This window comes from Talpa europaea, assembly GCF_964194135.1.
Source record: "Talpa europaea genome assembly, chromosome: 13".
Classification (NCBI taxonomy): Eukaryota; Metazoa; Chordata; class Mammalia; order Eulipotyphla; family Talpidae; genus Talpa; species Talpa europaea.
In genome coordinates, this window is record NC_140080.1 from 271,529 (window position 1) to 299,191 (window position 27,663).

The window sequence follows — 27,663 nt, forward strand, 5'->3', positions numbered from 1 at the left end:
TCTTTCATGCGTCCTACCCGATCCGACGACCTGGAAACCCAAAGTCACTCCCAGAGCTGGCCGGACGCTCCGCGCTGGCCAAGAGCCCAAAATGGAGAGCCCCCCAAAGCCCACGTGTCTGCCTTTTGTATCCACCTGGCGGCTTAACCCCACCCTCAGGTCCCAGCCACCTTCCCTTTGGTGGAGATGGGATTTGGAGTTCCCAGTGTCTTTGGCTTTGACCTGGGGTGGGGGTGGAGTCCACAAAGCCTGTGTGGAATTTGCTTTGGGACAGCCTTTTCCCCCTAACAAGAGGACTCACCAGAGACAGAGCGGGGAGCAGAACAGGCGGATCCACTGAAACACACTGCTGAGGGGAGCAGCGGGGAGACAGGAGGGGTCTGCTGCGCCCTGTGGGCAGCTCCCTGGCCGGGGATCAAACTCAGGCCCCAGTGGCTGGTGATAGCTTCATAGTGCTGAGACTTAACCCCTGCGCCACCAGGGTGGCCCCTGTAGCATATCTTGTCTTTTATTTTTATTTTTTTTTAAGATTATTTATTTATTTATACAAGCACTGGGTACAGTCAGAAGCGGTGGGGGGGGGGGGTGAGAGAATCCACCAGAGCCAGAGCGGAGAACAGAACAGAACAGGCAGACTGACGAAATACACTGCTGAGGGGAGCAGCGGGCGGCAGGAGAGATCTGCGCGCCATGTGGGATCCTCGCCAGTGGCCGGGGATCGAACTGGCGCTGCAAGGCTGCGGGCAGCTTCGCAGCCCAGCGCTCAACCGCTGCACCACCAGGGGAGGCCCTTATCTTGTCTTTTAAAAGCTCAATTCCTTTCCATCATGGAGATAAGATGATCTCAGAGCACAAGTTGAGAAAGGCCTGAAGTTCTTTGTGTTCTAATTTTCTGTAATGCCACCCCCGGGTCATGATTTTCAGTCTTAAAGTATTTTTTCACTTCCTTTAAGATGTATTTTAACATTTTAGCCGTAGGCTCTGTTTTTTCCCCTCTGGGAGATTTAAGTTGGCCCTGAAAAATGGTATCTTTGTGTTTTAGCTTTTACTTAATTTACAATAATCCTTCCAGAAAGTAGATCAGATGCTTTGTAGCACAGGTGTCACCTGGCAGTGCTTTGCTTACTGGTCCATTTGAAGATGTTCACCAAAAAGTCCTTAACAGGGGCCTCCCCGGTGGCGCCGCGGTTGAGCGCTGGGTTGCGAAGCTGCCCGCAGCCTCTGCAGCGCCCGTTCGATCCCCGGCTGCTCCCCGGCCACCGGAGGAGGGTCCCCCATGGCGCGCAGACCTCTCCTGCCGCCTGCTGCTCCCCTCAGCAGTGTCCTTCGGTCCTTCTGCCTGCTCTGCTCCCCGCTCTGGCTCTGGTGAATTCTCTCACCCTCCCGCGCTTCTGACTGTGCCCAGTGCTTGTATAAATAAATAAATATTAAAAAAAAAAAAGTCCTTAACATAGATACTTAGCAAATAAAATGCTGAAAGTGTGGGCCTTTCATGAAATGAAGACCATTGTTTTGCTGACTGACTCTAGGGGCATGGAGTGAAGTGACCACTCCACAGGTCATTCCTCATTTTAAATCTGTCACCTTGTATCTGTCACCTTAGGTGACAGCTGTTAAATCTGGAAGGCTGCTCAAGGGGTGAGCCGGCTGCAGGGAGGGTGTGGGCCATGCAGATTCTGTCAGGGTGGGGAGAGGCACTGGAGGCCCAAGAGCCAGAAAGGCTCTGGGGGCGTGTACAGTTGTGGAGCTGAGGCCCCTGCCTTTGAGCTGGCAGGAGCTGACGGGCTCGGTGCAGGCTGAACCCAGGAGACTTTGAACCTCTTGCGCTGCTGTTCAGATGCAGCATAAGAAGCAGAGATTTATAAGATACATTCCAATTTTTGCAATTATGTGAGATAAAAACGTCAGTGCTTTAATCTTAAATGTACTGAAAATGACTTAAGTTTTTGGGAGAAAGAGTTCTGTTTAGGCAGCGGCAGTATTCTGAGCGCCTGTAGGAAATCTTAATGTCCGCACGGACACTCGTTTTCTGCAGCCCTCTGCCCCCCCCCATTAAGTCATATGGAGCACAGGACACCCCGACTTGGGCGGCAACACAGCACCTCCACCGCCAGCCTCGCCCGCCACCCGCCGAGCTGTCAGCACAGCACACACGGGGCGGCACTTTGGTGAGTGACGGTAATGCAAACGCAAACTGCGACATCAAATAAATTCAAATGAATTCTTTTATAGTCCATATCGTCAAAGAAAATGCGTCAGTAAATGTAGGCACGGAACAAACAGCAAATGGAATACATACATTTGAATAAATTCCTACACAGCAGTCGCAGGATATGTTGATAAATATTTCAGCATAAGCTGATGCGAAGTGTAAACATGAAATATTAATTTTGAAGGAATTCCTTTGTCGCGCATTCAATAACAGCGCGCGTGGCTGAACGGCGGCATTACGTAGCGACTGCAGGGGGAGGCAGGACGAACGTTCCCGAGCGGCTTGAAGCTGGAACCTGTGACCGAGTCGCCCAGCCGTCCAGGCAGAGCGTGAGATGTCGGAAATGGCCAGGCCCCACCTCTGTCAGCTGAGCGGTCTCCCTGTCCCCCAGGCCCCTGGCATAGTGTGCGGCCTCCCCAGCCAAGACCGCTGGTGGCCGAGGGCAGGTGGCAGGCGTCACGGCCGCGAGAACCACTCCTGCTCTGTTGGCCCAAAGGGGGAAGTGTCCAAAGTCATCGCTTGTTTTGAAAGCAGGGCGACTTTATGGCAGCAGCCCCCCCGGCCCCCCATCCTGTCCCTTCCAAAGCTGAGCTGTGGCCTCGGGGCGGCTCCTCTGCTGGTGACCCTGATGCGGGTGACCCAGCCAGCCACGAGGCTTCCCTGTTGCTCCTGCGGAAGCTGGGCTGCAGGGCTGGATGCCCCGGTGCCTCCAGCATGAAGGTCTCGGGGCTTGCTCAGCCCTTCTGTCCTGCTGTCAGCCGGAGTCCAGCTCAGAGCGCGGGAGAAGGCCCCCTGATGCTGTCTGCGGGAACCACGGGATAATGGATCAACCTGGGCGGCCTGCCAGCCTCTCGCTGCATGGAGGTGCAGGGAGGAGGCCCTGGGTGGGGGTGCAGGGAGGCGGCTGGGTGGGAGCTCGCCACGGGCCTCTGTGTGGAGTCCCTGCCGCCACCTTACAGTGAGCGCGTGCACTGGGCACCGAGGAAGGGCCGCAGAGTGTCAGCCGCCCCAGGTCCGGTGCTCTCAGGTCATAGTGTTCCTTCTCTTCAGACACTGGGCTCTGGAGTGAAAAGACCTGGCTTCACGCTCGGCCTGGTTATATAATCTGCTTCTCACTTCCCCTCGGTGATGGAGATAATACCTCGCTGGGGCGGGTGTCACAATCAAGCGAGGTCGTGTGTCTGAGACAGGAAGCACAGGAGGCGTCAGTAAAACTACAGATGAAAAAGGCAAAAGGCAGAACGCCCCGCGCCCTTTCTGCCCACAGTGGAGACGCTGAGCCCGCGTGAGGTCTGCACCCGGCCGGCCGGGGCTGCGCACTCCGCGGCCGTGAGGAAGAGCTTGACCCACCAGGCAGATGCCAGCAGGTCTTCCAACCTGCAGCTGGGGGACCGAGTAGAAGGCCCGTCTTCGTTTCCTGAAGTCCACCCCCGTGCAGTCCCCTGTCCTGGAGGCGGAGACCTTCTCAGACCATTACCCCCCCCCCCCCCAACCGCCTGGCGTTCGCAGCAAGAGGCTTTATGCGGTTGCCGGTCTGTGACGGACCTCAGTGAGGAGATGGGGTCCATCGGGGCCTGGGCCTCGGGTCATGGCCCTGCCTGCTTCGCCCCCAGAGCTCTCGCGATGCTCCCCCACCTCTGTGCTGGCTTCAGAAGCCGTGAAATCCGTTCAGCGGAGAGGCTGGGAGCCGGGGCCCTGGCAGCATGCTGCCGAGAGGGCCGGTCTCGTCTGCTGGCCGCCTCGGGTCTCTGAAGCGCTCACAGTGTGGGGCCGGGGCGCCAGCTCCTAAGGGAGGTTCCCGCGGGGGCTTGGAGCTCCTTCCATCGGCCGGAGCAAGACCCAGCAGGCTCCTCTCCGAACGAGCACGGCCGGCGCCGCGCCCCCCGCACCTCCGAGGCATGTCAAAGACGCGATCTCAGTCTGAGGCTGTGGTTTCCAGCCGAGACTTTCACAGGCATGTGTCCAGGCGTGAAGCAGCCTGCTCTAGAGAGCCCGCGTGCGCGACTGTTTATGTCCTGTTTCATTTATTATTCACGTGGAGCCTTCCTTCTACATGAAAATGTACTTGGGAAAAAAGTAAGAATAGAATATTCACGTCGAGGCTACCACTGCGTCTGCATTTGGAGATCCTGCTGGACGGTGAGATGACACATCTGCAGGGCCCGCTCGGTGCTCACACACATGAGCTACCCAGGGGTCGGCCTTGTTTAAAGGAACCAATTTAATTTAGGAAAGTTACTTATTTTGCTTTAAAACCTAATTTAAGAGGCTTGACTGAAATGGCAGTGGACACAGAGAACTGGCCACGCAGCCTCTGACAGACGAGACAGGACGTCAAGGAGCAGAACACCGGCCAGAGACGTCTGGGAAACCATATCCCGGAAGCAAATCACTTCACATCCAAGATACAGAGTATAAAGAAACAGCGTGCTGGTACCTGCAGAACAAGGTCTGGTGAGAGTCGCGGAGGCCTGGTTCTGATAACGGCTCTCTTTTTATGTTATTTTTAAAAAGTATTTATTTATTTATTTATTTATTTATTTTTATTAAGATATTTTTAAAATATTTATTTACTTATACAAGCACTGGGGTACAGGCCAGAGGCGTAGGAGGGTGAGAGGATTCACCAGAGACAGAGTGGGGAGCAGAACAGGCAGTTCTACTGAAATCCACGGCTGAGGGGAGCAGTGGGCGGGCCAGGAGAGGTCTGCCACGCCATGTGGATTCCTCCCTGGCCACGGATTGAACTCGTGCTGCAGAGGCTGCGGACAGCTCCATGGTGCAGTGCTTAACCCCTTGCACCACCAGGGAGGCCCAACGGCTCTCTTTTTAGAGCGTCATTTAGGTTTTTCTAGTAAATCTGTTCATACACAGGAAGATTTTTCTCCTTGTAGCATCAAACTTTTTTTTTAAAGATTTATTTATTCATTTATTTATTATTTATACAAGCACTGGGTACAGTCAGAAGCGCGGGAGGGTGAGAGAATTCACCAGAGCCAGAGCGGGGAGCAGAGCAGGCAGAAGGACCGAAGGACACTGCTGAGGGGAGCAGCGGGCGGCAGGAGAGGTCTGCGCGCCATGTGGGACCCTCCTCCGGTGGCCGGGGAGCAGCGGGGATCGAACCGGGGCCACAGAGGCTGCGGGCAGCTTCGCAACCCAGCGCTCAACCGCTGCGCCACCGGGGAGGCCCATAGCATCAACCTTTTTTTTAGGAACTTACGATGTCAGTTCAGTTTAATTTGGTGTCCAGAGAATTTGCAGCTACCCTTTCTTGTTTAGCCCAGCCAGCTGCCTGCCCCGGCGCTTAAACGGGTGTCGGAGGGAGCAAGGTTTGTCCTGAAACACATTTAGAGACAAACCTTCCAGCAGTATTGCAAGAGCTGGACAAAGTTGCGTTCACATGGAAGTCAGCTTTGGAAGAGGAAGTTAAAACCAGGCGGCTTGTTTTGTGGTCCTGGCTGGAAACCCATCTCATAGAGTCCACACGAGCACTCATTAATCACCAGGGTCCCTCATTCACTAATCTGCTTGAAACTTCCCTGCTGGCCAAGGCCCAAGGGCACACCGCGGGCTTCCGGCCAGCTTGTTCTTCATAAGCATTTTGCTACCTCCATAAATTCATGTGAACCTCGTATGTGCTGTCAGTGGTTTGCTTTCCCTGGTTAAAGAGCTTTGAGTGAAATCTTATATTGAGAATAAAAAGCTGTTTGTCGCACCAGGAAAACAAGGGAAATTTAGAATCCTCTTTGAAAATCTTTTTTCCCACGGTCTATTGCTGTCGGTAAAAATCTACACGATTAATTGAAAAAAATGCACAGAAGTGATAATGCCTTTCGTTACCTGAAAAGTGAGCCCATGTTGCACTTACAGAAGAGGCTGTTTCTGTTCACTTTGATCGAGGTGTGACTGACAGCCAACGCCACCCGTCTGCACACCCGCCCAGCGCAGTGTTTGATTACACTCCTCTGGGGTTACCACCATCAGTCTCGTTAACATCTGTCACCACGGTGGCCAAAGCTTTTTTTCTTGTGAAAAGGACTTTAAAGATTTACTCTCAGAACTTCCAGGTGTTCAGAGCGTATCCTGCCTCTGCTCACGGTGGTCCCTGCACTTCACGTCCCAGGCCTGGCTCCCGCCCCCTGCCCGCCCCCCTGCAGTACCCCCCCCCCTTTTCTGGATCTGTGAGTTTGATCTTTTTTCTTAGTTTTCTTAGATTGCACATGTGGGTGAGACCAGACAGTCTTTGCCTTTCTTGGTCTGACTCATTTCTCCTGATGCTGCTGTCCAGGTCTATCGTGTTGTCTCGGACGGCAGGATTTCACTGTTGTTTTATGGCTGCGGAACATTCCAGAGTGTGTGTGCGTGTGTGTTTGTATGGAATGCTTTTTCGTCCCTCTCCGGGCTCTTAGGTAGTTTCCGTGTCTTGATGATTGTAAATAATGCCGCAGAGAACACTGGGGTGCAAATACCTTCTCCAGTTAATGTTTTCATTTTCTTTCGATAAATACCCGGAGTGGAACTGCCGGGCCATGTGACAGCCGTGGTGGCCTCGAGGCGCCTCCACGCCTGGTCCCAGGCGGCGGCCCCGCTTCTGCTCCCACCCACGCAGCAGGAGGCTCCCTTTCCACACAGCCGGCCCTTGTTTTTCCTCATCCTTTGGATAATCGCCCTTTTCACGGGCGTGAGATGGGTTTGTGGCCTGAGCTGCCTTTCCCCGGCGATGAGTGTCATTGAACACCTTTTCTTGACGTGTTGCTCCTCCGTGTTTCTTCTTTGGAATAGTGTCCCTGGAGCTCCCCCCACTTCAGCGATGGGAGCGCTGGTGGTTTCTTGAGCGCCCCACGTTCCCTGTTATGTTAACCCCTTGTCACATGAGACGTGCAAACATTTTCTCCCACTCAGTCAGTTGCCTTCTGGTCTTGTGGATGATCCCTTTCTGAGCAGAACCTTTCACCTTTGAGTCATGCGCGAGCGTGTGCTTAGGAGCGCCTGCTGCGGGCGAGGCCCCTTCGGGCACCAGCGCTTCGTGGCCGCTGTTCCTGCCCCTCCGAGGTGAGAAGGCGGGGAGCGGCGCGTCTGTCCCTTCTCCCGGACACCTGTGGGCGAGAGCCCCCAAAGTTGAGCCGGGACAGGGCGGGAGGCGCTGCATGCGCAGGACACAGGGAGTGAGGCCCTGTGGGAGCGGGGTCGCCGGGAGCCTCAGCGACTCTGTGTCTTGGCCTGATGAGTCCTCGCTCTGCCTGCTCTGTGCCTGTCAGTGCAGAAACGGGGTCGAGGAGGAGGCTCATCAGTGTGTTCCCCGTCTGTCTGCTGGCTTCCTTGATCTTTCTTATTTTCCGTCTAATTCTACATAAAGACGAGATGCCCTTGGAGCTGGGCTGCACCTTCGTGTGGCTCCCCCCACGCATCTCACCGTCCGCACACGGACTCCGAGTCGCCTTTTACATCCGCCGCCGCCCGTGGTGAGGAGACCAGATCCAGGCTGGGGGCCGGGGCCGGTCAGGGGCCGGAGGGTGTTCGTGCTCTCCATCCGCCTGCTGGCTCCACAGCACCCCAGACTCTCCGCTTCAGGGGCCCCCATGTCCGACACCCACTTCTTGGGAGGAGAGACCGGGGCGCAGCCTGGATTTGGGTGGAAGGCTCTTTCGAGTTGCTTGTCCACTGGAGTAGGGGGCTCCGGCCCACAATGCTGCAGGGGCCCCCACTCAGAAAGGCGGGCGTGGATTGAGAAGCCACTCCAGTCAGTGGTGGCCGTCACTTCTACCCCACCTTCTCCCAAAAGGACTGGCCCGGGTGGGGCGTCCTGTTCCGACCACCCCGGGACCCAGGGACCCAGCGGCAGCCTTGAACAGGGCTTCCCATGGCCCCCGGAGGCTCCCTCCCCCAACGAAGCCCCTGCTTGGAGGGCGCGAGTGTGGCTGTGGTGCCTGCGCTGCACCCCCACTCCCCGGGTGTCTCTGGGCACCCTCCCCATCCCGGCCCAGGTGACTTCAGAGTGTGCTCAGGTGCTCAGATGACTCGGGGGGAGCCTCAGCTTTTTCCTTAAGGCGACAGCAGAGTGACGGAAGGGTGACAGCTCCTTCCCTCGCCAGGTGGGATGAGGTTTTCACACTAGCGGCTGGACGAGGAGGTTGGCCTGATTTTCATTCCTCCCTGTCATGTTCGCCTTGCTGTGTTGTTATTTTGAGGCCGTTCAGATGCCTTTGACGTAACTGTTGTTTTGCTCAGCAAAGGAGATTCAGTGGGTGACCTCGGAGTCGCCGTGACCTTCGGCCACTCCTGCTCAGGACTGCTTTTCATGCCTCGGCGCAGCGGGCAGCGTGTGTGGCGGCGTTGAGGCCGCTCGCTTTGTTAAGGTGTGCGAGGGAACTGCGCTTCAGAGCGAATTCGGAGAGCAGCGCCTGCCCGCAGAGACAGGCGGGTCTCAGAGACACCAGGGTCGCAGGCGGTGAGGGACTGGCCGCCTCTCTCAGGCGGGCAGGACGAGGGACGGGCTTCGAGGTCCAGTCTCCAGGTGCAGGAGCCAGACCAGGCCTGCCGCCAGCGCCTCCCTCGCCTGCCCCTGCCCCTCACCGGCCACCATCACAGGAAGGTCAGTTTTTTTCTAAATCATCTCAATTCCACCTGCTTCTCCAAAACATCAGGCCTGGGCTGCATGACCGAAAGGGCAGGCTCAGTCCCCCCCCCCACCCCCCACCCCCGTTCTCCCCGTGCGTCTGTCTCCGTCTTTCTTCCCCTTTATAGCACCGACAAGGGCAACTTGATTCTAATATGTCTCTTCTATTCATCTCTAAGCTCGCCGGGGCAGCGCCTCCATCTGTTTTCTGACTCCATCTACCACAAGGGGAGAGGCCTCCGGGCACAAAGCAGCGCCTGGAACGTGGCAGTGTCGAGGGGCGGCTGGCGCGGTGACGCGTCTGGCCTGTGCCGGTTAGAACGGAGCAGGGGCGTTGCCGGGCGTTGAGGCTCGGCAAGGACGAAGCTCCTGGAGCCAGACAGTTCCATCTACGGACGCCGCGTCCCTGCTGCCAAGACACCCCTCAGCCTTGCCACCCTCCCGGCCTCGGGCCTCCCGGCCTCCCGGTATCTCCCGGGGGTGCTGAGGGCCGGAGGCTCTGTCTGCAGCTGGCAGGCGTCACTCTCTGGCCTTGTCACTCTAGGAAGACTTGGTTCCCTGGAAATTAGAGGAACGATTTTCACTTAGGACAAGAGATTCAGCATGATTCCAACTTGTCTCTGGGTTGTCTGGAAACCATTGTGCGCGTTGGAAAACTGCGGTGGCAGCTGAGTGTGCGCCGACGGTCGGGTCTCCCGGCAGCTCGCGTGCTGTGTGACTTGGGACAAGGACTTAGTTTCCCGGCCATGCTTCCTCTTGGGTAAAATAGGGGTGATGGTGTCTGCGGCATGGACGGCTGTGGGGTGCTGTGCAGGGGAGTGGAATGCAGGTCAGCCTGTCACCTCCACGCCCTGTCGCTGTGTAAAAGGGAAGATGAAATCAGCGACGTTAATTTTAATCATGTCTTGTTTAACCCAGCCTATCCGAATTATTTCAACACGCAGCCCATCGTAAGACAGCTGCTAAGGACGTATTTTATGTTCTCTTTATTCCTACTAAGTCTTTAAAATCTGGTGTATTTGTCACACTTGCTGGCGTAGCTAAGTTTGGGCTAAGTGCACGGCAGGAGCCCCGGAGCCGGAGCCGCAGCCGCTGCTTCGGGCAGTTTCGCCAGTTCCCGGGGCGCGGCAGCTGGGTGGGCAGCTGGGGGACTTGGCGCCGGCGCATCCTGGCGGTCACGCTGCTCGCGGGAGAGCATCGAGCGTGTTTCACATGTTTGGGGGGGAGACCGGCTGGGGCTGTTGACAGGCGGGGACAAGAGCCCGCTCGTGTCTGCGGCGGAGGGGCGAGCGCTGACGAGCCTCCCCGCTCCCCGGGGTTCAGGAGGCCCATCGGCTGGGGGCAGGGAACGCCGCGTCCCTCGCGCCCCGGCCACGGCCGCAAGTTTTTGGCTCTTGTCTGTTTAATTATTTGGAGCTGGAACACCTGGCTTTTAAAACAAAACACATGGGCCGAGGGAGAGCGGGCGGCCACGCTGGGGAAGCGAGGGGGAAGGCATGCGCGTGAGGCCGCCTGCGCCGCCTGCTCGGATGGGCTTCGGGTCCCCCTGAAGTCAGGCCCGGCCTTCCCGTCAGCTCCTGCCCAAGCGCTCCGCGCCGCCCTGGCGGGATGCAGAGACACGGGCAGCGAGAAGCCCCTTCCTCGCCGGCCAGGCCCGCTGGCCACGCGGCTCCCCCACGCCTGAGCTCCATGCCGCGCGCAGGGAGCGCCCCGAGGAAGCCGCCTCTGCGGGCGTCTCTGCGGTGGGCGAGGAGCCCCACGTCTGGGTCTGCGGGGCCCGCGCGAACCTGCCACGAGGCCCTGCGGAGCCGTGGCCTGGGAGCCGTAGCAAGCGCCGAGCCACAGCAGCTGCAGCTTGTGCCCCCCGGTGCCCACGGGTGCCCCAGCTCCGGGCAGGGAGGGCAGGGGCCCGGCCGCGGCTTCCCTCTGCAACCCCGAACCCGGACTCTCGCCAAACGCTTTCACACCTCGGAGCGCGAACGTGGGCAGAAGGGACGTGACCGTCACCAAATGAAGGCCTGGCTGGGGCTGCGCGTTCCCTCGCTGCCGGCCGTGGCTCCCCTTGACCCCCCCGCCCCCTCGCGGAGCCCCCATGTGGAGCGACCCCTGGCCGCCAGCCCCTCCGACAGCCTCCTGGCCCTTCCCCTGCGCCCTCCCTCGCTCGGGCTTGGAAGGGGGCTCGGAGGTGGCTGCGCCCTCTTGTTCCCCAGGGCGAGCCACCCCTGGCCTGACCCCTGGGACCTTTGCGGGGCCCTGGACAGCAGCCCCATTCGCAGGCGGCCAGCGCCGAGGTGCAGCCAAGGAGACACCTGCCATTTATGGCATCCCAGTTTCAGACACGGTAAAATGGGGGGGAAATGTGTGTCTCCCAGCAGAGGGAGCCCAGTGAGAACCAGCTAAAGTGGAAAGTGCCCCAGTACAGCGCCTCCACCCCGCAGCCCCCCCAGCACAGTGCCCCCCATACACCCCTGCCCCCCCCACATCCCCACCCCTCCCCAAAGCCTCCGCTGGCACAGCGCCCAAGCCCAGCCTTCCACCCGCCCTTCACCTCCTCCTGCTGGCCTCTCCTGGGGACCCAGCCGCCCCCCTGTCCTCCAACTCACGTCATTGCCTCCCCCGCCCCCCACACACTGTGAAACTGTGCACTGAGGGGGGACCCGGCGGCCCTCGGGCGCCTCCCCACTGCAGCATGCTGGGGTTCTCCGCACACACGAGTCCAGGCAGCGTCTCTGGGTCCCGCTGGTCCTGACGGGGGTCTTAGGGAGACCCCCCCCCTTGTCCCTGGTGACCCCGGCCTGGAAGTGCCAGCTCCTGGCCCCGCCTCACAGGCAGCAGCGCCGTTGTCCACGTCACACACTTTTCATGTACATCAATTTTGGAGTGCAGCTTTGCACACTGACATGCTCTTTATTTTTTTTAATCATATATTTTATTGAAGTAATATGGGTTTACAGCACGGGTGTACTCACACCTGCTCAGATGTGTGTCCCTGCCCCCACCACCAAGACACCCAGTCTCCGTGCAGTCCCTCTGCCCTGTCGCTCCTTCCGCACTGTCCTCAGTCAGATTTCTAGCTTGTTCTGGTTCAGTTTTGTCTGTTCCTTTGTTTTCTTTCTCTATATTCCACATAGGAGTGAGGCCATTCGGGGTTGCTTTTCTCCTTCTGACTTATTTGGCTAAACATCGTCCCTTCCAGGCCCATCCATGTTGTTGCAATGGCAAGAGTCCGTCCCTCTTCATGGCTGAGTAGTATTCCATTGTGTCTATGTGCCATAGCTGCTGCTTCTGCTGCTGCTGCTGCTTCTTCTTCTTCTTCTTCTTCTTCTTCTTCTTCTTCTTCTTCTTCTTCTTCTTCTTCTTCTTCTTCTTCTTCTTCAATGTTTATTAATTTATGCATACAAGAGCTGGGGTACAGGCCAGAGGTGTGGGGGGGTGAGAGGATTCACCAGAGACAGAGTGGGGAGCAGAACAGGCGGATCCACTGAAACACACTGCTGAGGGGAGCAGCAGGTGAGTCGAGAGGCCTGCTGCGCCCTGTGGGTAGCTCCCTGGCTGGCTGTGGATGGAACTCGTGCTGCTGAGGCTGCAGATGGCTTCATAGTGCTGTGCTTAACCCCTTGTGCCACCAGGGAGGCCCTGTGCCACATCTTCTTGATCCACTCGCCTGTCTTTGGGCACTTTGTTTCCAAACCTTGGCTGTTGTAGCTGGTGCCCAGTGAACACAGGGTGCACATGTCCCTTGAGTCAGTGTTTCGTGTCCCTCAGGTGGACAGCTTGGAGTGGGTTGCCGGGTCATGTGGCAGGTTTGGCATTTTGGGAAACCTCTGTACCGTGCCACACTGAGACTGCACAGTCTCCATCCCACCAACAGCGGGCAAGGGTTCCTTCTGTCCACGTGGTTGCCAGCATTTCCCACACTTGTTTCTGTTACTTTTGAGACAGGCCATTCTCATACGTGTGAGCACGTACCTCATTGTGGTTTGCGTTTCCCTGACGGCAAGTGAGAATGAGCAGTTGTCGTGGGCTGGCTGGCATTTGTACACGTGGGTTTTTTTTTTTTTTGAGCATTTTAATTTTATTTTGTATATTTTTTATATCATTTTTCATTTTTGCACAATGTATGCATGTTCATCTTGGTTATAGTCCTCATATAATTTTTCCTGGTCCCTTATTTAGTTTTCTAAATTCCTGCTATGAGTGAGACCATCCGGTATTTTTCTTTTTCTTTCTGGCTTATTTCGCTGAGCATGATCCCTTCCAGCGCCATCCATGTTGCTGCAAATGGCATGTGTTTCTCTTTTTTGAATGCTGAGTAATATTCCATGGTATATATGTACCACATCTTCTTGATCCAGTCATCTGTTTTTGGGCATTTGGGCTGTTCCCAAAGCTTAGCTATTGTCAACAGTGCTGCTATAAACATAGGGGTGCAGGTGCTCTTTGGAATGGATGTTTCTGTGTCCTTTGGGTCAATACCTAGGAGTGGAATTGCTGGATCCTATGGAAGCTCTATGTTTAGTAGGTCCAGAAATCTCCACACAGCTCTCCATAGTGGTTGGACCAGTTTGCACTCCCACCAGCAGTGCAGGAGAGTTCCTTTTTCTCCACACCCTCGCCAGCATTTGTTGTTGCTCGTTATTTTAATATGTGCCATTCTCACTGGTGTGAGATGGTATCTCATGGTAGTTTTGATTTGCATTTCCCTGATGGCAAGTGATGTTGAACATTTTTTCATATGCCTGTTGGCCATTTGCATTTCCTCTTTGGAGAAGTTCCTTTTTAGCTCTTCTGCCCATTTTTTCACTGGATTATTTTCTTTGTTGTTGTTGAGTCTCATCAGCTCTTTGTAGATTTTTGTGATCAGTCCTTTATCGTTAGTGTTGTGTGCAAAAATGTTCTCCATGTGGGTATTCTTAAGCACCTCACAGCTTGGCAAATCTCAGTTGCCAATTTGTTACTCAGATTTTAGAGAAAACTATTTCTCAGGTAAAGGGATGAAAGAAATGTCCAAAACCTTCATTTGTATTAGTGAAAACATGGCATTTAACCCTTATAATCACACTGCTTTCTCTCTTCTTTCAGTTTTTGGGAATAACGTTTCTTGGAATTGGACTGTGGGCGTGGAATGAGAAGGTAAGTTGCATGACGTGAAGACACTCACGGGGTCCAGAGATTGTGCTGCTTGCGGGCGGCACCTCCGCCTCGGAGCCACCCGGTGTGAGGAGTGAAGCTCTTTAAGAAGGAGCTTTTCTGGGAAGATGATTCATGGTTCAGAGGCGCCACCTCAGCTGGCGCGCAGGCGCCCACACAGGAGCACAACACGCCAGTGGCGTTTCCTCGCGCTGGCCCAGGAACCTCAATGGTGCCTGTGGATGTCCTTGGCCCCTGTAGTCTTTTCAGAAGCTCTTTGGAAGATAAACCGCTAGCATGATTTTGGGGCGTGAGCGTCCTGTGATGGGCTGTTAGCGGTGACGCGAAAGAATATCAGACGGGCTTGTGGATAACACTAAGGGCTGTGCACACATCTGTTACTGAGGAATGTTCCAAATCGGTGGCGAATGTTCCAAATCTGTTCCAAGAGTTAGCACAGGGAGAGCTGGAAAGACAGTGGCACGTTCCATGCTGCAGTGGAGGAGGGCGTCTGGGCCCGGGGCCCGCCCCTCTGCTCTCCCCTCTGCTCTGGTGGGAATTTCTCTCACCTTCCCCTGCGGAGGCCTGGAGCTGAAACTCACAATGAGTGTGGGGGAGGCCTGGAGCTGAAACTCACAATGAGTGTGGGAGTCTTTCTTCCCCATTGGGGTGGGAACTCACTGGCGGCATGTGAGGTATTTGTTGACACAGTAAAACTTTCTCACCTCTTGCCTTGTGATGGTGAGGGGTGCACGGATTGGCTCAGAGCTGTAAACCAGGGGGTTAGTTTCCCCAGAAGAATGTCTTCTCCTTATCGCTTCGGTATTTCACCCTTTGAGCTCGACCGCCTGACTTCAGGCGCCCCTTTGACGTGTTCCATGTGTTAAGAAAGGAGGGAAAATGAAGAAAGTCCAGCAAACAAAAGCTGGCACATGCCAGTGGGAATTTCCACAAGTAGAACATTGTTCAGAGTGACCGTATCAAAGAAAACTCGGATGAAACCCTGGGTCCGGGTCAAAACCCTGAAACTGGGCCGCCCCGCGTGCTTGGAGGACTTTCACGGAATGCGCGGTGTTTCTGTGCCCAAAATGAACCTCCCAATGAGGTCATCAGGCGCGATGGCGATTATGTGTGAGGGAGGCCGAGGGCGCTCCTAGGCAGAGGTCGTTTCACCCTAGAGCTTGCGCGGCGCCCCGTGTCCCTGGGCACGGCTCGCTCCTGCTGCTTCCACGCCCGGAGGTCTGTATTGATGGCATCTTGGAAATCCCGCTTCGAAAAGCCTGCTGGCTGATTCAGCGCCAGACTCAACACGACTGTTTGTGGTCCCTTTAATGAGAGTCCATTTTTATCTGCTTCGCAAAGATGCTGGAGGCATGAAATGAAATAATTGCCTATTCCAGCAGTAAGCCGGCAATTGGTCATTTTGAAGGTTTTTTTCCTCTCTTTGCAAAATATAATCATCTTTTTGTTTCTTCTCTTGCCCCAAATGTCTCGACTGTGATAAAAGCACAAACTTATAAAACTGGCAGTGTCACACTGATACCAGAGCGGGGTGTGTGCGGGCCCGGGGGGCAGGAGACAGCAGCCCCTCTGTGTCAGGGCCACGGCCGGTCAGCGTCGGCCTCAGGAGCCTGAGGTTGCGCGGCCAGGCCAGCTGCCGTGAGGCAGGACTCCAGCTGCGACCATGGAGGACCCGCTCCCTGGGGTGACCCCCATGGAGCTGCGTTCTTGTGGGGGCCCACAGCGAGCAGCCAGATCCGTGTGTGTGTGTCCAGAGAGGGGAGGGCAGGGGCAGCGGGTGAGAGAGTGTGGGAGAGGGGGGTGTCCTCGCCGAGTGGTGCGAGTCTGCAGGGGTCTGCGGAGCGGGCGGCCGCAATGCAGTGACGTAAGCTGGGACTCGGGGAGGCCCGGCACCAGGAAGGCGGCCAGGAGGCCTGGAGGAGAGGGCGTGGGCGAGAGGGAGGGGACGTGGCGGGGAGCCGGAGCAGGCCGTGTCCCAGTCTGGGTGAACGGAGGTCCCAGGCATTTGGTGTGAAAGTGACCGCTTTGGGGCTGCAGATGGCGGCTGCTCCGTTACCGTCCGCGTGACTTTGGCCAACTGTGTTAACCTCTCGAGATGCTTCTCGTCTGTGCAAGGAGGACACTCGTGTCACCTCCTGGGGCCACCGTGAGGAGTCAGCGAGCCGGCCCCACCCCACGCACCCTGGACCCAACCAGGCTGTCCTGTCCACACGGGCCGCAGAGCAGGGTGGTGGCTTCAGAGCCCCTCAATTTAGAAATCTGGGCTCTGATCTGCGCGCCAGAGAACACTGTTGCTCTGGGGCCTCAGGGGAACGGTGGGCCGCAGCCCAGGCTCCAGGCCCTCCCTCCAGCCCCTCCACGCCTGTCTCCTAGGGGACCTGGGGAGCGGCCCCACCTCCGCGTCTGGTTCCTGCCTGCAGTCTGTGGCCCACTGGATCTCCCCCGGCCTGCAGCTGCTCCGTCGTCCCCACCACGGCAGGTTGTAGCTGTTTCTTCTTTGTGAGGAGAGGTTACCAGTCTCACTGGTGACCTGTAAAACCCTTTCTGGCAAGAAGGAACTGAGAGCGCAGGGCTGCCCTTAACCTTTGGTCTCTTTGCAGACCTGGGACCGGCTGCCGGCGCCCCCCTCCCTGGCTGTGGGGGGCCCGAGGACTGTCTGGACTCTGCTGCAGCCCCTCAGGCAGGTGGAGAGTGGGGTTGCTGAGCGGCTGTGTCCTGTACTGTTCTTGGGGGTCCTTGAGGAGTCTTCACAGGGGCGAGCTTCCCGGCGGCCCCTGTGCACGTAGCTGGAGACACACCCAGCTCTGCAGGGCCACGCTCTCCAGGTAGCTCATTTTCTCTCAAATGTCACATCTGGTCATCCTCAAGCAGGGAAAGGTCCTCTCCCTCCTCCTCGAGAAAACAGCTGTCAGTTCCTCCCAAGCAGGCCGGCTCATGGAGGGGTGCGTGAGCCTGCGCCCAGCCCCGGGAATCCAGGCCCCTCTGGCCTGCATGGGTGTCTGCTCCTCCTCAGCGCTGGAAGGCCCCCCGCAGGGAGCCCGGCCTGAGGGGCTTATTACTGCAGTGCTTGCGTGTCCCTTCCTTGCAGAGCGGAGCAAGCTGACCAGGCAGGTGCTGCTCACGTTGTGCCCAGGGGCCCTGGGCTTGCAGCTTTGCTTCCCTTTCCTCTTCTGCAGCGTGCAGAAGCCTCTTCCAAGAGGAAACCGTTGTTTTCAGGACACGTTCCTTCCTGGCAGAACTGGGGGAGAAGCTGCTTAAACCGCAGAGTGAGCGGGTGCTGAGGAGGTGAGGCCGCAGGGACCTCAGCTGGCAAGTGCCGAGCCGGGGTTCGGAAACAGGTCGTCTGCGCGGCAGTGTCTGAGTCCCCACGAGGAGCCTGGTCCCGGCCCGCGTCTGTCTGTCTCCCGGACGCATGGGACGGGCAGTGAGTCAGTGTCCGGCAGTCTGTGGGGAGAAGGTGGCCTCCAGGCGCCCCTGCCTGGCTCCGCACGGAGGCTCTCCGGGGCGCTGCGGGGCCTTGGGCGTGGGCTGAGCGGGATGCGCTCTTGCGCGCGCTCTCTAAGCTTCCGTCACGAGAACGCTGCCTCCGCCGTGCCCCATCTATGCGGCTTCCTTGTTTGCAGCACACCCTGCCCTCCTGGCTGAGTGCTGAGGCAGTCTAGCGCCTCGTGGATCATGGGATCCGTTTTCAGAGGGGATCCCCTCCTCATGGCTCCAGGTCGCCTCGCCAAGAACTAGTCCAAAAGCAACTTTGCTGAAATTGATTTCAGAGTTTTTAGATGACGGGGGCCGTGTGTCCTGACAGCAGCGCTGTGCTAGGGCCCATGTGCTAGCGCCTCTGCTGTGGCCGTGGCCATGGCTGTGGCCGTGGAGATGACCCAGGGCCGCCGAGCATGGATGTAGGAACAGAGAGCTCACGCCGTCCGCGTGGGCCCATGCTCAGCGGGATGGTCTCGGTGTTGGGACGCAGGCCGCACCCCAGAGGCCGGCCCGGGCTTGCCCCCGGCTCTGCACGGAACCCTTGGGGCTGCAGTCTTGGTCTCCCTCACTGTCCCTTTCTGGGGCTGTTGCTTCTGTTCAGAATTCACTTTCACGCTCACGAAGACGAGCAGAGGATGGTGGCCACCCACCCCACGCATTCCAGCCAGATCCCGAGAGTGAGATTTTCTGACTCAACCCCCAGGGCCCAGGGCTTGACCTTTTAACCCCAAGGCTTTGTCTGCCGGGCTCACTCAGGAGGTGAGAGCTTCCTGCGAGGGCACTTGGCAGGCTTCGCGCTCCCCCAAGGGAGGCCCAAAGGGCATTTTCTGTTTCAAAGTTTGCGTTTTTAAAAGTTGATATTTAAAAAGATGAGTGTTCACGGTAGGGAGAGTTAGAGCAGGCGTCAGGCGGGTCCGGTCGTCGGGACAAGCCAGGCACATGGCATGAGGGGAGGAGTCCCCCAGGTGAAGGGGACATGCTCGCCCGCCATGCTCGCCCGCTGTTTATCTCCAGCATGAAGGCTGAGCTTTTGTGTATGGTGGTGATTGTGCAGTGTGTGTGTGGTGGTGTGTGTGTGCTCTGTGTGTTGTATGTGAAGTGTGTGTGGTGTGGTGTGTGCAGTGTATGTGTCCTGTGTGAGGTGGTATGCATGTGCTATGTGTGATATGTGTGTGAGGTTGTATGTTGTGTGGTGTGTGGTGTGTGTAGTTTGTGTGGTATGTGAGGTGTGTGGAGTATATGGTGTGGTGTGTGTGGTTGTGGTATGTGGGTGGTTGGCATGTATGGTGTGTGAGGTGTGTGTGGTGTGGTGTATGTGTATGGTATGTGTGGTGGTGTGTGTGCTGCTGTGTGTATAGTGTCTGAGGTGTGTGTGGTGTGTGTGTGGTATGTGTATGGTGTGTGTGGTGTGTGGTGTTGCAGGTGTGTGTGGTGTGTGGTGTGTGTGTGTGGTGTGTGTGTGTGGTGTTTGTGCTGTGTGTGGTGTGTGTCTGTGGTGTGTCTGTGCTGTGTGGTGTGGGTGTGTGCTGTGTGTGTGGTGTGTGTTGTGTGGTGTTTTGTGTGTGTTGTGTTGTGTGTGTGGTGTGTGTGGTGTGTGGTGTGTGTGGTATGTGTGTGGTGGGTGGTGTGTGTGGGGTGTGTTCTGTGTGCTGTGTGTGGTGTTTGGTGGTGTGTGGTGTGTGTTAATGGTGTGTGTGGTGTGTGGTGTTTTGTGTGTGGTGTGTGTGATGTGTGTGTGTGGTGTGTGTGGTGTGTGGTGTCTGGTGTGTGGGGTGTGTGTGGGGTATGTGTGATGTATGTGGTGTGTGGTGGGTGTGTGGTGTGTGTTTGGTGTGTGTGTGTGGTGAGTGGTGTGTGGTATGTGGGGTGTGTGTGTGTGGTGTGTGTGTGGTGTGTGTGTGGTGGGTGGTGTGTGTGGTGTGTGTGTGCTGTGTGGTGTGGGTGTGTGGTGTGGATGTGTGTGCTTGTGTGTGTGGGTGTGTGGTTGGGGTGTGTGGTGTGTGTGGTGTGGGTGTGTGTGTGGTGAGTTTGGTGTGTGGTGTGTCTGGTGTTGTGTGTCTGGTGTGTGTGTGTGGTGTCGGTGTGTGGGGTATGTGGGGTGTGGGTGTGTGTTGGTGTGTGGTGTGTGGTGTGAGGTGTGTGTGTTGTGTGTGATGTGTGGTGTTTGGTGTGTGTTGTATGTGTGGGGTGTGTGTGATGTGTGTGATGTGTGTTGTGTATTGTGGGTGTGTGGTGTGTGTGTGGTGTGGTGTGGTGTGGTGTGTGTGCTGTGTGTGTGGTGTGGGGGTGTGGTGTGTGGTGGGTCTGGTATGTGTGTGGTGTGTGTGTGTGATGTGTTTGGTGTGTGGTGTTTCTGGTGTTGTGTGTCTGGTGTGTGTGTGGTGTTGGTGTGTGGTGTGTGTTAATGGTGTGTGGTGTGTGTGTGGTGTGTGTTAATGGTGTGTGGTGTGTGGTGTGTGTGGTGTTTTATGTGTGATGTGTGTGGGGGTGTGTGTGTGATGTGTGTGTGCTGTGTGTGTGGCATGTGTGGTGTGTGGTGTGAGGTGTGTGTGCTGTGTGGTGTGTGTGGTGTTTTATGTGTGATGTGTGTGGGGGTGTGTGTGTGATGTGTGTGTGCTGTGTGTGTGGCATGTGTGGTGTGTGGTGTGAGGTGTGTGTGCTGTGTGGTGTGGGTGTGTGGTGTGGATGTGTGTGCTGTGTGTGCGATGTGTGCGGTGTGTGTGGTGTGTGTGATGTGTTTGGTGTGATGTGTCTGGTGTTGTGTGTCTGGTGTGTGTGTGGTGTTGGTGTGTGGGGTATGTGGGGTGTGGATGTGTGTTGTGGGTGTGTGGTGTGTGTGTGGTGTGTGTGTTTAGTGTGTGTGGTGTGTGGGATGTGTGTGATGTGTGGGGTTTGTATTGTGGATGTGTGGTTGTGTGTGGTGTGTGTGTGGTGTGTGGTGTTTGTGTGGTGTGTGGTGTGGTTGTGTGGTGTGTGTGGTGTGGTTGTGTGGTGTGTGGTGGGTGTGTCTGGTGTTGTGTGTCTGGTGTGTGTGTGGTGTGTGTGTTTAGTGTGTGTGGTGTGTGTGGTATGTGGTGTGTGTGGTGTTTGTGGTGTGTGTTTTCTGTTTGGTGTGGGTGTGTGGTGTTGGTGTGTGGTGTGTGTGTGTGGTGTGTGTGTGGTGTGTGTGTGGTGTGTGGTATGTGGTGTGTGTGGTGTTTGTGTGTGGTGTTTTTTGTTTGGTGTGGGTGTGTGGTGTTGGTGTGTGTGTGGTGTGTGTGTGGTGTGTGTGGTGTTTGTGTGGTGTGTGGTGTGTGTGGTGTTTGGTGTGTGGGGTATGTGTGTGATGTGTGTTGTGGGTGTGTGTGTGGTGTGTGTTTAGTGCGTGTGTGGTGTATGTGTGGGGTGTGTGTGATTTGTGTTGTGTATTGTGGGTGTGTGGTGTGTGTGGTGTGGGGGTGTGGTGTGTGGTGGGTGTGGTGTGTGTGTGATGTGTTTGGTGTGTGTTGTGTCTGGTGTTGTGTGTCTGGTGTGCGTGTGGTGTCGGTGTGTGTGGGGTGTGTGGGGTGTGTGTGGTGTGTGCTGTGTGTGTGGTGTTTGGTGGTGTGTGGTGTGTGTTAATGGTGTGTGTGATGTGTGTGGTGTGTGGTGTGTTGTGTGTGATGTGTGTGTGGGGTGTGTGTGTGATGTGTGGTGTGTGTGGGGTGTGTGTGAGGTATGTGTGGGGTGTGTGATGTATGTGTGGGGTGTGTGTGGTGTGTTTGGTGTGGTGTGGGGTGTGTGGGGGGGATGTTTGTGGTGTGTGTGGTGTGTGTGCTGTGTGGTGTGGGTGCTGTGTGTGTGGTGTGTGTGCTGTGTGTGTGGTGTGGTGTGTGTGGTTTGTATGTGATGTGTTTGGTGTGTGGTGTGTCTGGTGTGTGTGTGGTGTCGGTGTGTGGGGTATGTGGGGTGTGGATGTGTGTTGTGGGTGTGTGGTGTGTGTAGTGTGTGTGTGGTGTGTGGTGTGTGGTGTATGTGTGGGGTGTGTGTGTGATGTGTGTGTTGTGTATTGTGGATGTGTGGTTGTGTGTGGTGTGTGTGGTGTGTGGTGTTTGTGTGGTGTGTGTGGTGTTTGTGTGGTGTGTGTGGTGTGGTTGTGTGGTTGGTGTGTTGTCTGGTGTGTGTCTGGTGTGTTTGTGGTGTGTGTCTGTGGTGTGTGGGGTGTGTGTGGGGTGTGTTGTGTGTGTTTAGTGTGTGTGTGGGGTGTGTGGTATGTGGTGAGTGTGGTGTTTGGTGTGTGGGGTATGTGTGTGATGTGTGTTGTGTGTGTGTGTGCTGTGTGGTGTGTGGTGTGTGTTTGCTGTGTGGTGTGTGTGTGGTGAGTGTGGTGTGGGTGTGTGGTGTGTGTGTAGTGGTGTGTGTGGTGTGTGTATTGTGTGTTGTGTGTAGTGTGTGTGGTGTGCGTGTTTAGTGTGTGTGTGGTGTGTGGTGTGAGGTGTGTGTGGTGTGTGTGGTGTTTGGTGGTGTGTGGTGTGTGTGTGGTGTGTTAGTGGTGTGTGTGCTGTGTGTGCTGTGTGTGCTGTGTGGTGTGTGGTGTGTGTGGTGTATGTTTGCTGTGTGGTGTGTGTGGTGAGTGTGGTGTGGGTGTGTGGTGTGTGTAGTGGTGTGTGTGGTGTGTGTATTGTGTGTTGTGTGTAGTGTGTGTGGTGTGCGTGTTTAGTGTGTGTGTGTGGTGTGGTGTGTGTGGTGTGTGTGGTGTTTGGTGGTGTGTGGTGTGTGTGTGGTGTGTGTGGTGGGTGTGTGGTGTGTGTGGTGTGTGTGTGGTGGGTGTGGTGTGTGGGTGGTGTGTGTGGTGTGTGTGTGGTGCGTGATGTGTGTGTGGTGTGTGTGGTGTGGTGTGTGTGTGGTGTGTGTGGGGGTTGTGTGGTGTGTGTGTTTAGTGTGTGGTGTGTTGTTTGTGTGTGGTGTGTGGTGTGTGTGGTATGTGGTGTTTGGTGTGGGTGGTGTTTTTGGGGTGTGTGTGTGATGTGTGTGTTTAATGTGTGTGTGGTGTGTGGCGTGAGGTGTGTGTGGTGTGTGTGGTGTTTGGTGGTGTGTGGTGTGTGTGTGGTGTGTTAGTGGTGTGTGTGCTGTGTGTGCTGTGTGGTGTGTGGTGTGTGTGGTGTGTGTTTGCTGTGTGGTGTGTGTGTGGTGAGTGTGGTGTGGGTGTGTGGTGTGTGTAGTGGTGTGTGTGGTGTGTGTATTGTGTGTTGTGTGTAGTGTGTGTGGTGTGCGTGTTTAGTGTGTGTGTGGTGTGTGTGGTGTGTGTGGTGTGTGTGGTGTTTGGTGGTGTGTGGTGTGTGTGTGGTGTGTGTGGTGGGTGGTGGGTGTGTGGTGTGTGTGGTGTGTGTGTGGTGGGTGTGGTGTGTGGGTGGTGTGTGTGGTGTGTGTGTGGTGTGTGATGTGTGTGTGGTGTGTGTGGTGTGGTGTGTGGTGTTTGGTGTGTGTGTGGTGTGTGTGGGGGTTGTGTGGTGTGTGTGTTTAGTGTGTGGTGTGTTGTTTGTGTGTGGTGTGTGGTGTGTGTGGTATGTGGTGTTTGGTGTGGGTGGTGTTTTTGGGGTGTGTGTGTGATGTGTGTGTTTAGTGTGTGTGTGGTGTGTGTGGTGTGTGGTGTGTGTGGTGTGTTAGTGGTGTGTTTGGTGTGTTTTGTGTGTGTGGTGTGTGGGGTGTGTGTGGTGTGTGTTGTGTGTTGTGTGTGTTGTTTGGTGTGTGGTGTGTGGTGGGTGTGTGGTGTGTGGTGTGTGGTGTGTGTGGTGTGTTTGCTGTGTGTGTGGTGTGTGTGATGTGTTTGGTGTGTGGTGTGTCTCGTGTTGTCTGGTGTCCGTGTGGTGTCGGTGTGTGGGGTGTGTGTGGTTTGTGTGTGGTGTGTGTGGTGTGTGGTATGTGTGTATGGTGTGTGTGTTGTGGGTGTGTGATGTGTGTGGTTTGTGTGGTGTGTGTTTGGTGTGGGTGGTGTGGGGTATGTGTATCTTTGGTGTGTCTGTGGTGTGTTGTGGGTGTGTGGTGGATGTGTGGTGTGTGTGGTGTTTGGTGGTGTGTTGTGCTGTGTGGGGTGTGTGTGTGGTGTGTGTGGTGTGTGGTGTTTGGTGTGTATGTGTGGGGTGTGTGTGATGTGTGTTGGTGTGTGTGGTGTGTGGTGTTTGTGGTGTGTGCTGGGTGTGTGGGGTGTGTGTGTGGTGTGTTATTTGGTGTGTGGTGTTTAGTGTGGGGGTGTGTGTGGTCTGTGTGTGATGTGTGTGTGGTGTGTGTAGTGTGTGGTGTGTGTGGTGTGTGTGTTTAGTGTGTGTGGCGTGAGGTATGTGTTTTGTGAGTGTGGTGTGTGTGGTGTTTGGTGTTGTGTGGTGTGTTGTGTAGTGTGTGGGGTGTGTGGGGTGTGGTGTGTTGGGGTGTGTGTGGGTTGTGTGATGTGTGTGTGTGGTATGTGTGCTGTGTGTGGTGTGTGGTGTGTCTGTGGTGTGTGGTCTGTGTGGTGTGTGTGTGTGGCGTGTGTTTGCTGTGTGGTGTGTGTGTGTTGAGTGTGATGTGGGTGTGTGGTGTGTGTGCTGTGGGTGTGTGGTGTGTGTGGTGTGTGTGGTCTGTGTGTGGTGGTGTGTGTGGTGTGTGTAGTGTGTGTGGTGTGTGTAGTGTGTGTGGTGTGCGTGTGCTGTGTGGTGTGGTGTGTGGTGTGTGGTGTGAGGTGTGTGTGGTGTTTGGTGGTGTGTGGTGTGTGTGTGGTGTGTTAGTGGTGTGTGTGGTGTGTGGTGTTTGGTGTATGGTGTGTGTGTGGTGTGTGTGGTGGGTGGTGGGGGTGTGGTGTGTGTGGTGTGTGGTGTTTGGTGTGGGTGGTGTTTTTGGGGTGTGTGTGTGATGTGTGTGTGTTTAGTGTGTGTGTGGTGTGTGGCGTGAGGTGTGTGTGGTGTGTGTGGTGTTTGGTGGTGTGTGGTGTGTGTGGTGTGTTAGTGGTGTGTTTGGTGTGTGTTTTGTGTGTGTGGTGTGTGGTGTTTGGTGTGGGGTGTGTGTGGTGTGTGGTGGGTTTGGTGTGTGGTGGGTGTGTGGTGGGTGTGGTGTGTGTGTGGTGTGTGGTGTATGTGTGGGGTGTGTGTGGTGTGTGTTGTGGGTGTATCGTGTGTGGTGTGTGTGTGGTGTGTGTGTGGTGTGTTTGCTGTGTGTGTGGGTGTGTGGTGTGGATGTGTGTGGTGTGTGTGATGTGTTTGGTGTGTGCTGTGTCTCGTGTTGTCTGGTGTGTGTGTGGTGTCAGTGTGTGGGGTGTGTGTGGTTTCTGTGTGGTGTGTGTGGTGTGTGGTATGTGTGTATGGTGTGTGTGGTGTCAGTGTGTGTTGTGGGTGTGTGATGTGTGTGGTTTGTGTGGTGTGTGTTTGGTGTGGGTGGTGTGGGGTATGTGTATCTTTGGTGTGTCTGTGGTGTGGTGTGGGTGTGTGGTGGATGTGTGGGTTGTGTGTAGTGTGTGGTGTGTTATTTGGTGTGTGGTGTTTAGTGTGGGGGGTGTGTGTGGTGTGTGGTCTGTGTGTGATGTGTGTGTGGGGGTGTGTAGTGTGTGGTGTGTGTAGTGTGTTTGGTGTGTGTAGTTGTGGTGTTTGGTGTGTTGTGTGTGGTGTGTGTGTTTAGTGTGTGTGGCATGAGGTATGTGTTTTGTGAGTGTGGTGTGTGTGGTGTTTGGTGTTGTGTGGTGTGTGTTTTGTGTGTGTAGTGTGTGTGGGTGTGGTGTGGTGTGTTGGGGTGTGTGTGGGTTGTGTGATGTGTGTGTGTGGTGTGTGTGGTGTGTGTGGTGTGTGGTGTGTTGGGGTGTGTGTGGGTTGTGTGGTGTGTGTGTGGTGTGTGTTGTGTGTGGTGTGTGGTGTGTCTGTGGTGTGTCATCTGTGTGTGGTGTGTGTGTGGTGTGAGGGGTGTGTGGAGTGTGTGGTGTGTTGGTGTGTGTGTTTAGTGTGTGTGGTGTGTGGTGTGAGGTGTGTGTGGTGTGTTTGGGGTGTGTGGTGTGTTTGGGGTGTGTGTGGTGTGTGATATGTGTGTGGTGTGTGTGCTTTGTGGTTTGAGTGTGTGGTGTGTGTGTGGTTTGTGTGTGGTGTGTGTGTTTGGCATTTGTGTTTGTGTGGTGTGTTGGTATGGGTGGTGTGTGTGGTTGGTGTTGGTGGTATGTGTGTGATGTGTGCGGTATATGTGTGGGGTGAGTGTTGTGTGTTTGGGGTATGTGGTTTGTGCTGTATATGGTGTGTGTATGTTGTGTGTGGTGGTTGTTGTGGTGCTCAGGGTGTGTTTGGTGTGTGAGTTGTGTTGTATGTATTTGAGATATTTGTGGGGTATGGTGCATGTATGTGGTGTTTGTGTGGTGTGTGCAGTGTATGTGTTGTGTGTGTTCTGAGTGTTTGTGTGTGAGTGGTGTGTTGTGTGTGTTGGCCACGCAGAGTGCTAGGTTCTCGCCAGCTGGGCGGGTCATAGGGATTCCAGATTGGCGGAGCGGGTAGGACACATTTACGAATTTCCCTCCCTTTTTCTCCCTGAGTTACTCATTTCCCCACTTCCCTTCCCTGGTGAATAAGCCTTTTATCAGGGCCTGCCTGGTGGCGTGCGTTGAGCTACGCGCTGTGGAGCTGTCCGCAGCCTCTGCAGTGCTGGTTTGATCCCCACGGGCCTCAGAGCAACCCACATGGCAAGCAGACCTCCCCTGTCTCGCCCACTGCTCCCCTCAGCTGTGTGTTCAGTCAGTCTGTCTGCTCTGCTCCCCGCTCTGTCTCTGCTGAATCCTCTCACCCTCCCGCGCTTCTATAAATAAATAAATAAATATTTACAAATAAATAAATAAACCTTTTTGTCAACCTTTGCACTTATCTGCAGTTTAGCATTCATAAGTCCCCTTTGAGCTCGCAGGTGAGGACCGAGTCAAGCAGACTGTTTCATATCGGGGTTTGCCCTGTAACAGTGTGTCTGGTATGTGTGTGCATGTGGTGTGTGGTGTGTGTGGTGTGTGTGGTGAATGGGTATGAGGTACATGTCGTGTGTGTGTGCTAGTGTGTGTGGGGTGTGTGCATGTGGTGTATGTGGTGTCTGTGGTTGGCATCTGTGGTGTGTGGGCAGTGTGTGGTATGTGTACTGTGGTGTGTGTGTGGTGAGAGTTGTGTGTTTGGGGTGTGGTGGTTTGTGTGGTGTGTGTGGTTTGTGCTGTATATGTTGTGTGTTATTTGTGTGATGTATGTGGTGTGTTTTATTATGTGGGTGTGGTTATGGGGGTGTGGTTATGTGGTGTGTGTGGTATATGTGGTGTGTGTGTTTAGTGTGTAAGGTGTGCTGTCTGTGGTGTATGGTGTGTGTTGTGTGTTGTATGTGGTTTGATGTGTGTGGTGTTCGTGGTGTGTTTGCTATGTGTGTTTTGTGGTATCTGTGGTGTGTGTGCATGGTGTGTACTGTGTGTGTGTGCGGTGTGTGCTGTTGGTGTGAGGTGTGTATGGTGTATGTGGTTTGGTGTGTATGGTGTGTGTGTTGTGTGTGGTGTTTTGTAGGTGGTGTGTGTTTTGTGGTGTGGGTGTGGGCTGTGGTTTGTGTGTGTTGTATGTGGTGTATATGGTGTTTGTGGTGTGTGTGTTGTCTGTGGTGTGTGTTGTATGTGGTGTATATAGTGTTTGTGGTGTGTGTGTTGTCTGTGGTGTGTGTTGTATGTGGTGTATATAGTGTTTGTGGTGTGTGTGTTGTCTGTGGTGTGTGTAAGTGGTGTGTGTGTAGTGTGTGAGTATGGTGTGTGGTGTGTGTGTGGTGTGTGGTGTGTGTTTGCTGTGTGGTGTGTGTATGGTGTGTGTGGTGTGTGTTTTGTGTGTGGTGTGTGTGTTTTGTGTGTGTTTTGTGGTGTGTGTGGTGTGGGTGTGGATTCTGTGTGTGGTGTGTGTGTCGTGTGTGTGGTTTGTGGTGTGTGTGGAGTGTGTGTGGTGTGTGGTGTGGGTGTGGTGTGTGTTTGCTCTGTGGTGTGTGTGGTGTGTGTGTGGTGTGTGTGGTGTGTTTGCTCTGTGGTGTGTGTGTGGTGTGTGATGTGTGGTGTGTGTGGTGTGTGTGGTGTGTGGTGTGTGTGTAGTGTGTGTTTGCTGTTTGTTTTGTGTGTGGTGTGTGTGGTGTGTGGTGTGTGTATGGTGTGTGTGGTGTGTGGTATGTGTGTGTATGGAGTGTGGTGTGTGTGGTTTGTGGAGTGGGTGTGGTGTGGGTGTGGTGTGTGTTTGCTCTGTGGTGT

General features: G+C 55.4%; 1 protein-coding gene across 1 annotated transcript in view; it reads left to right on the forward strand.

The window, feature by feature from the left end:
- Positions 1-27,663, forward strand: part of TSPAN5 (tetraspanin 5) — a gene marked incomplete at both ends in the record, with an annotated part of 99,470 nt that overhangs the window by 53,395 nt on the left and 18,412 nt on the right. Inside the window, one exon of the mRNA XM_084252174.1 lies at positions 13,911-13,961. Coding sequence (XP_084108300.1) covers positions 13,911-13,961 — 51 coding nt within the window. The remainder of the gene's footprint in view (positions 1-13,910; positions 13,962-27,663) is intronic.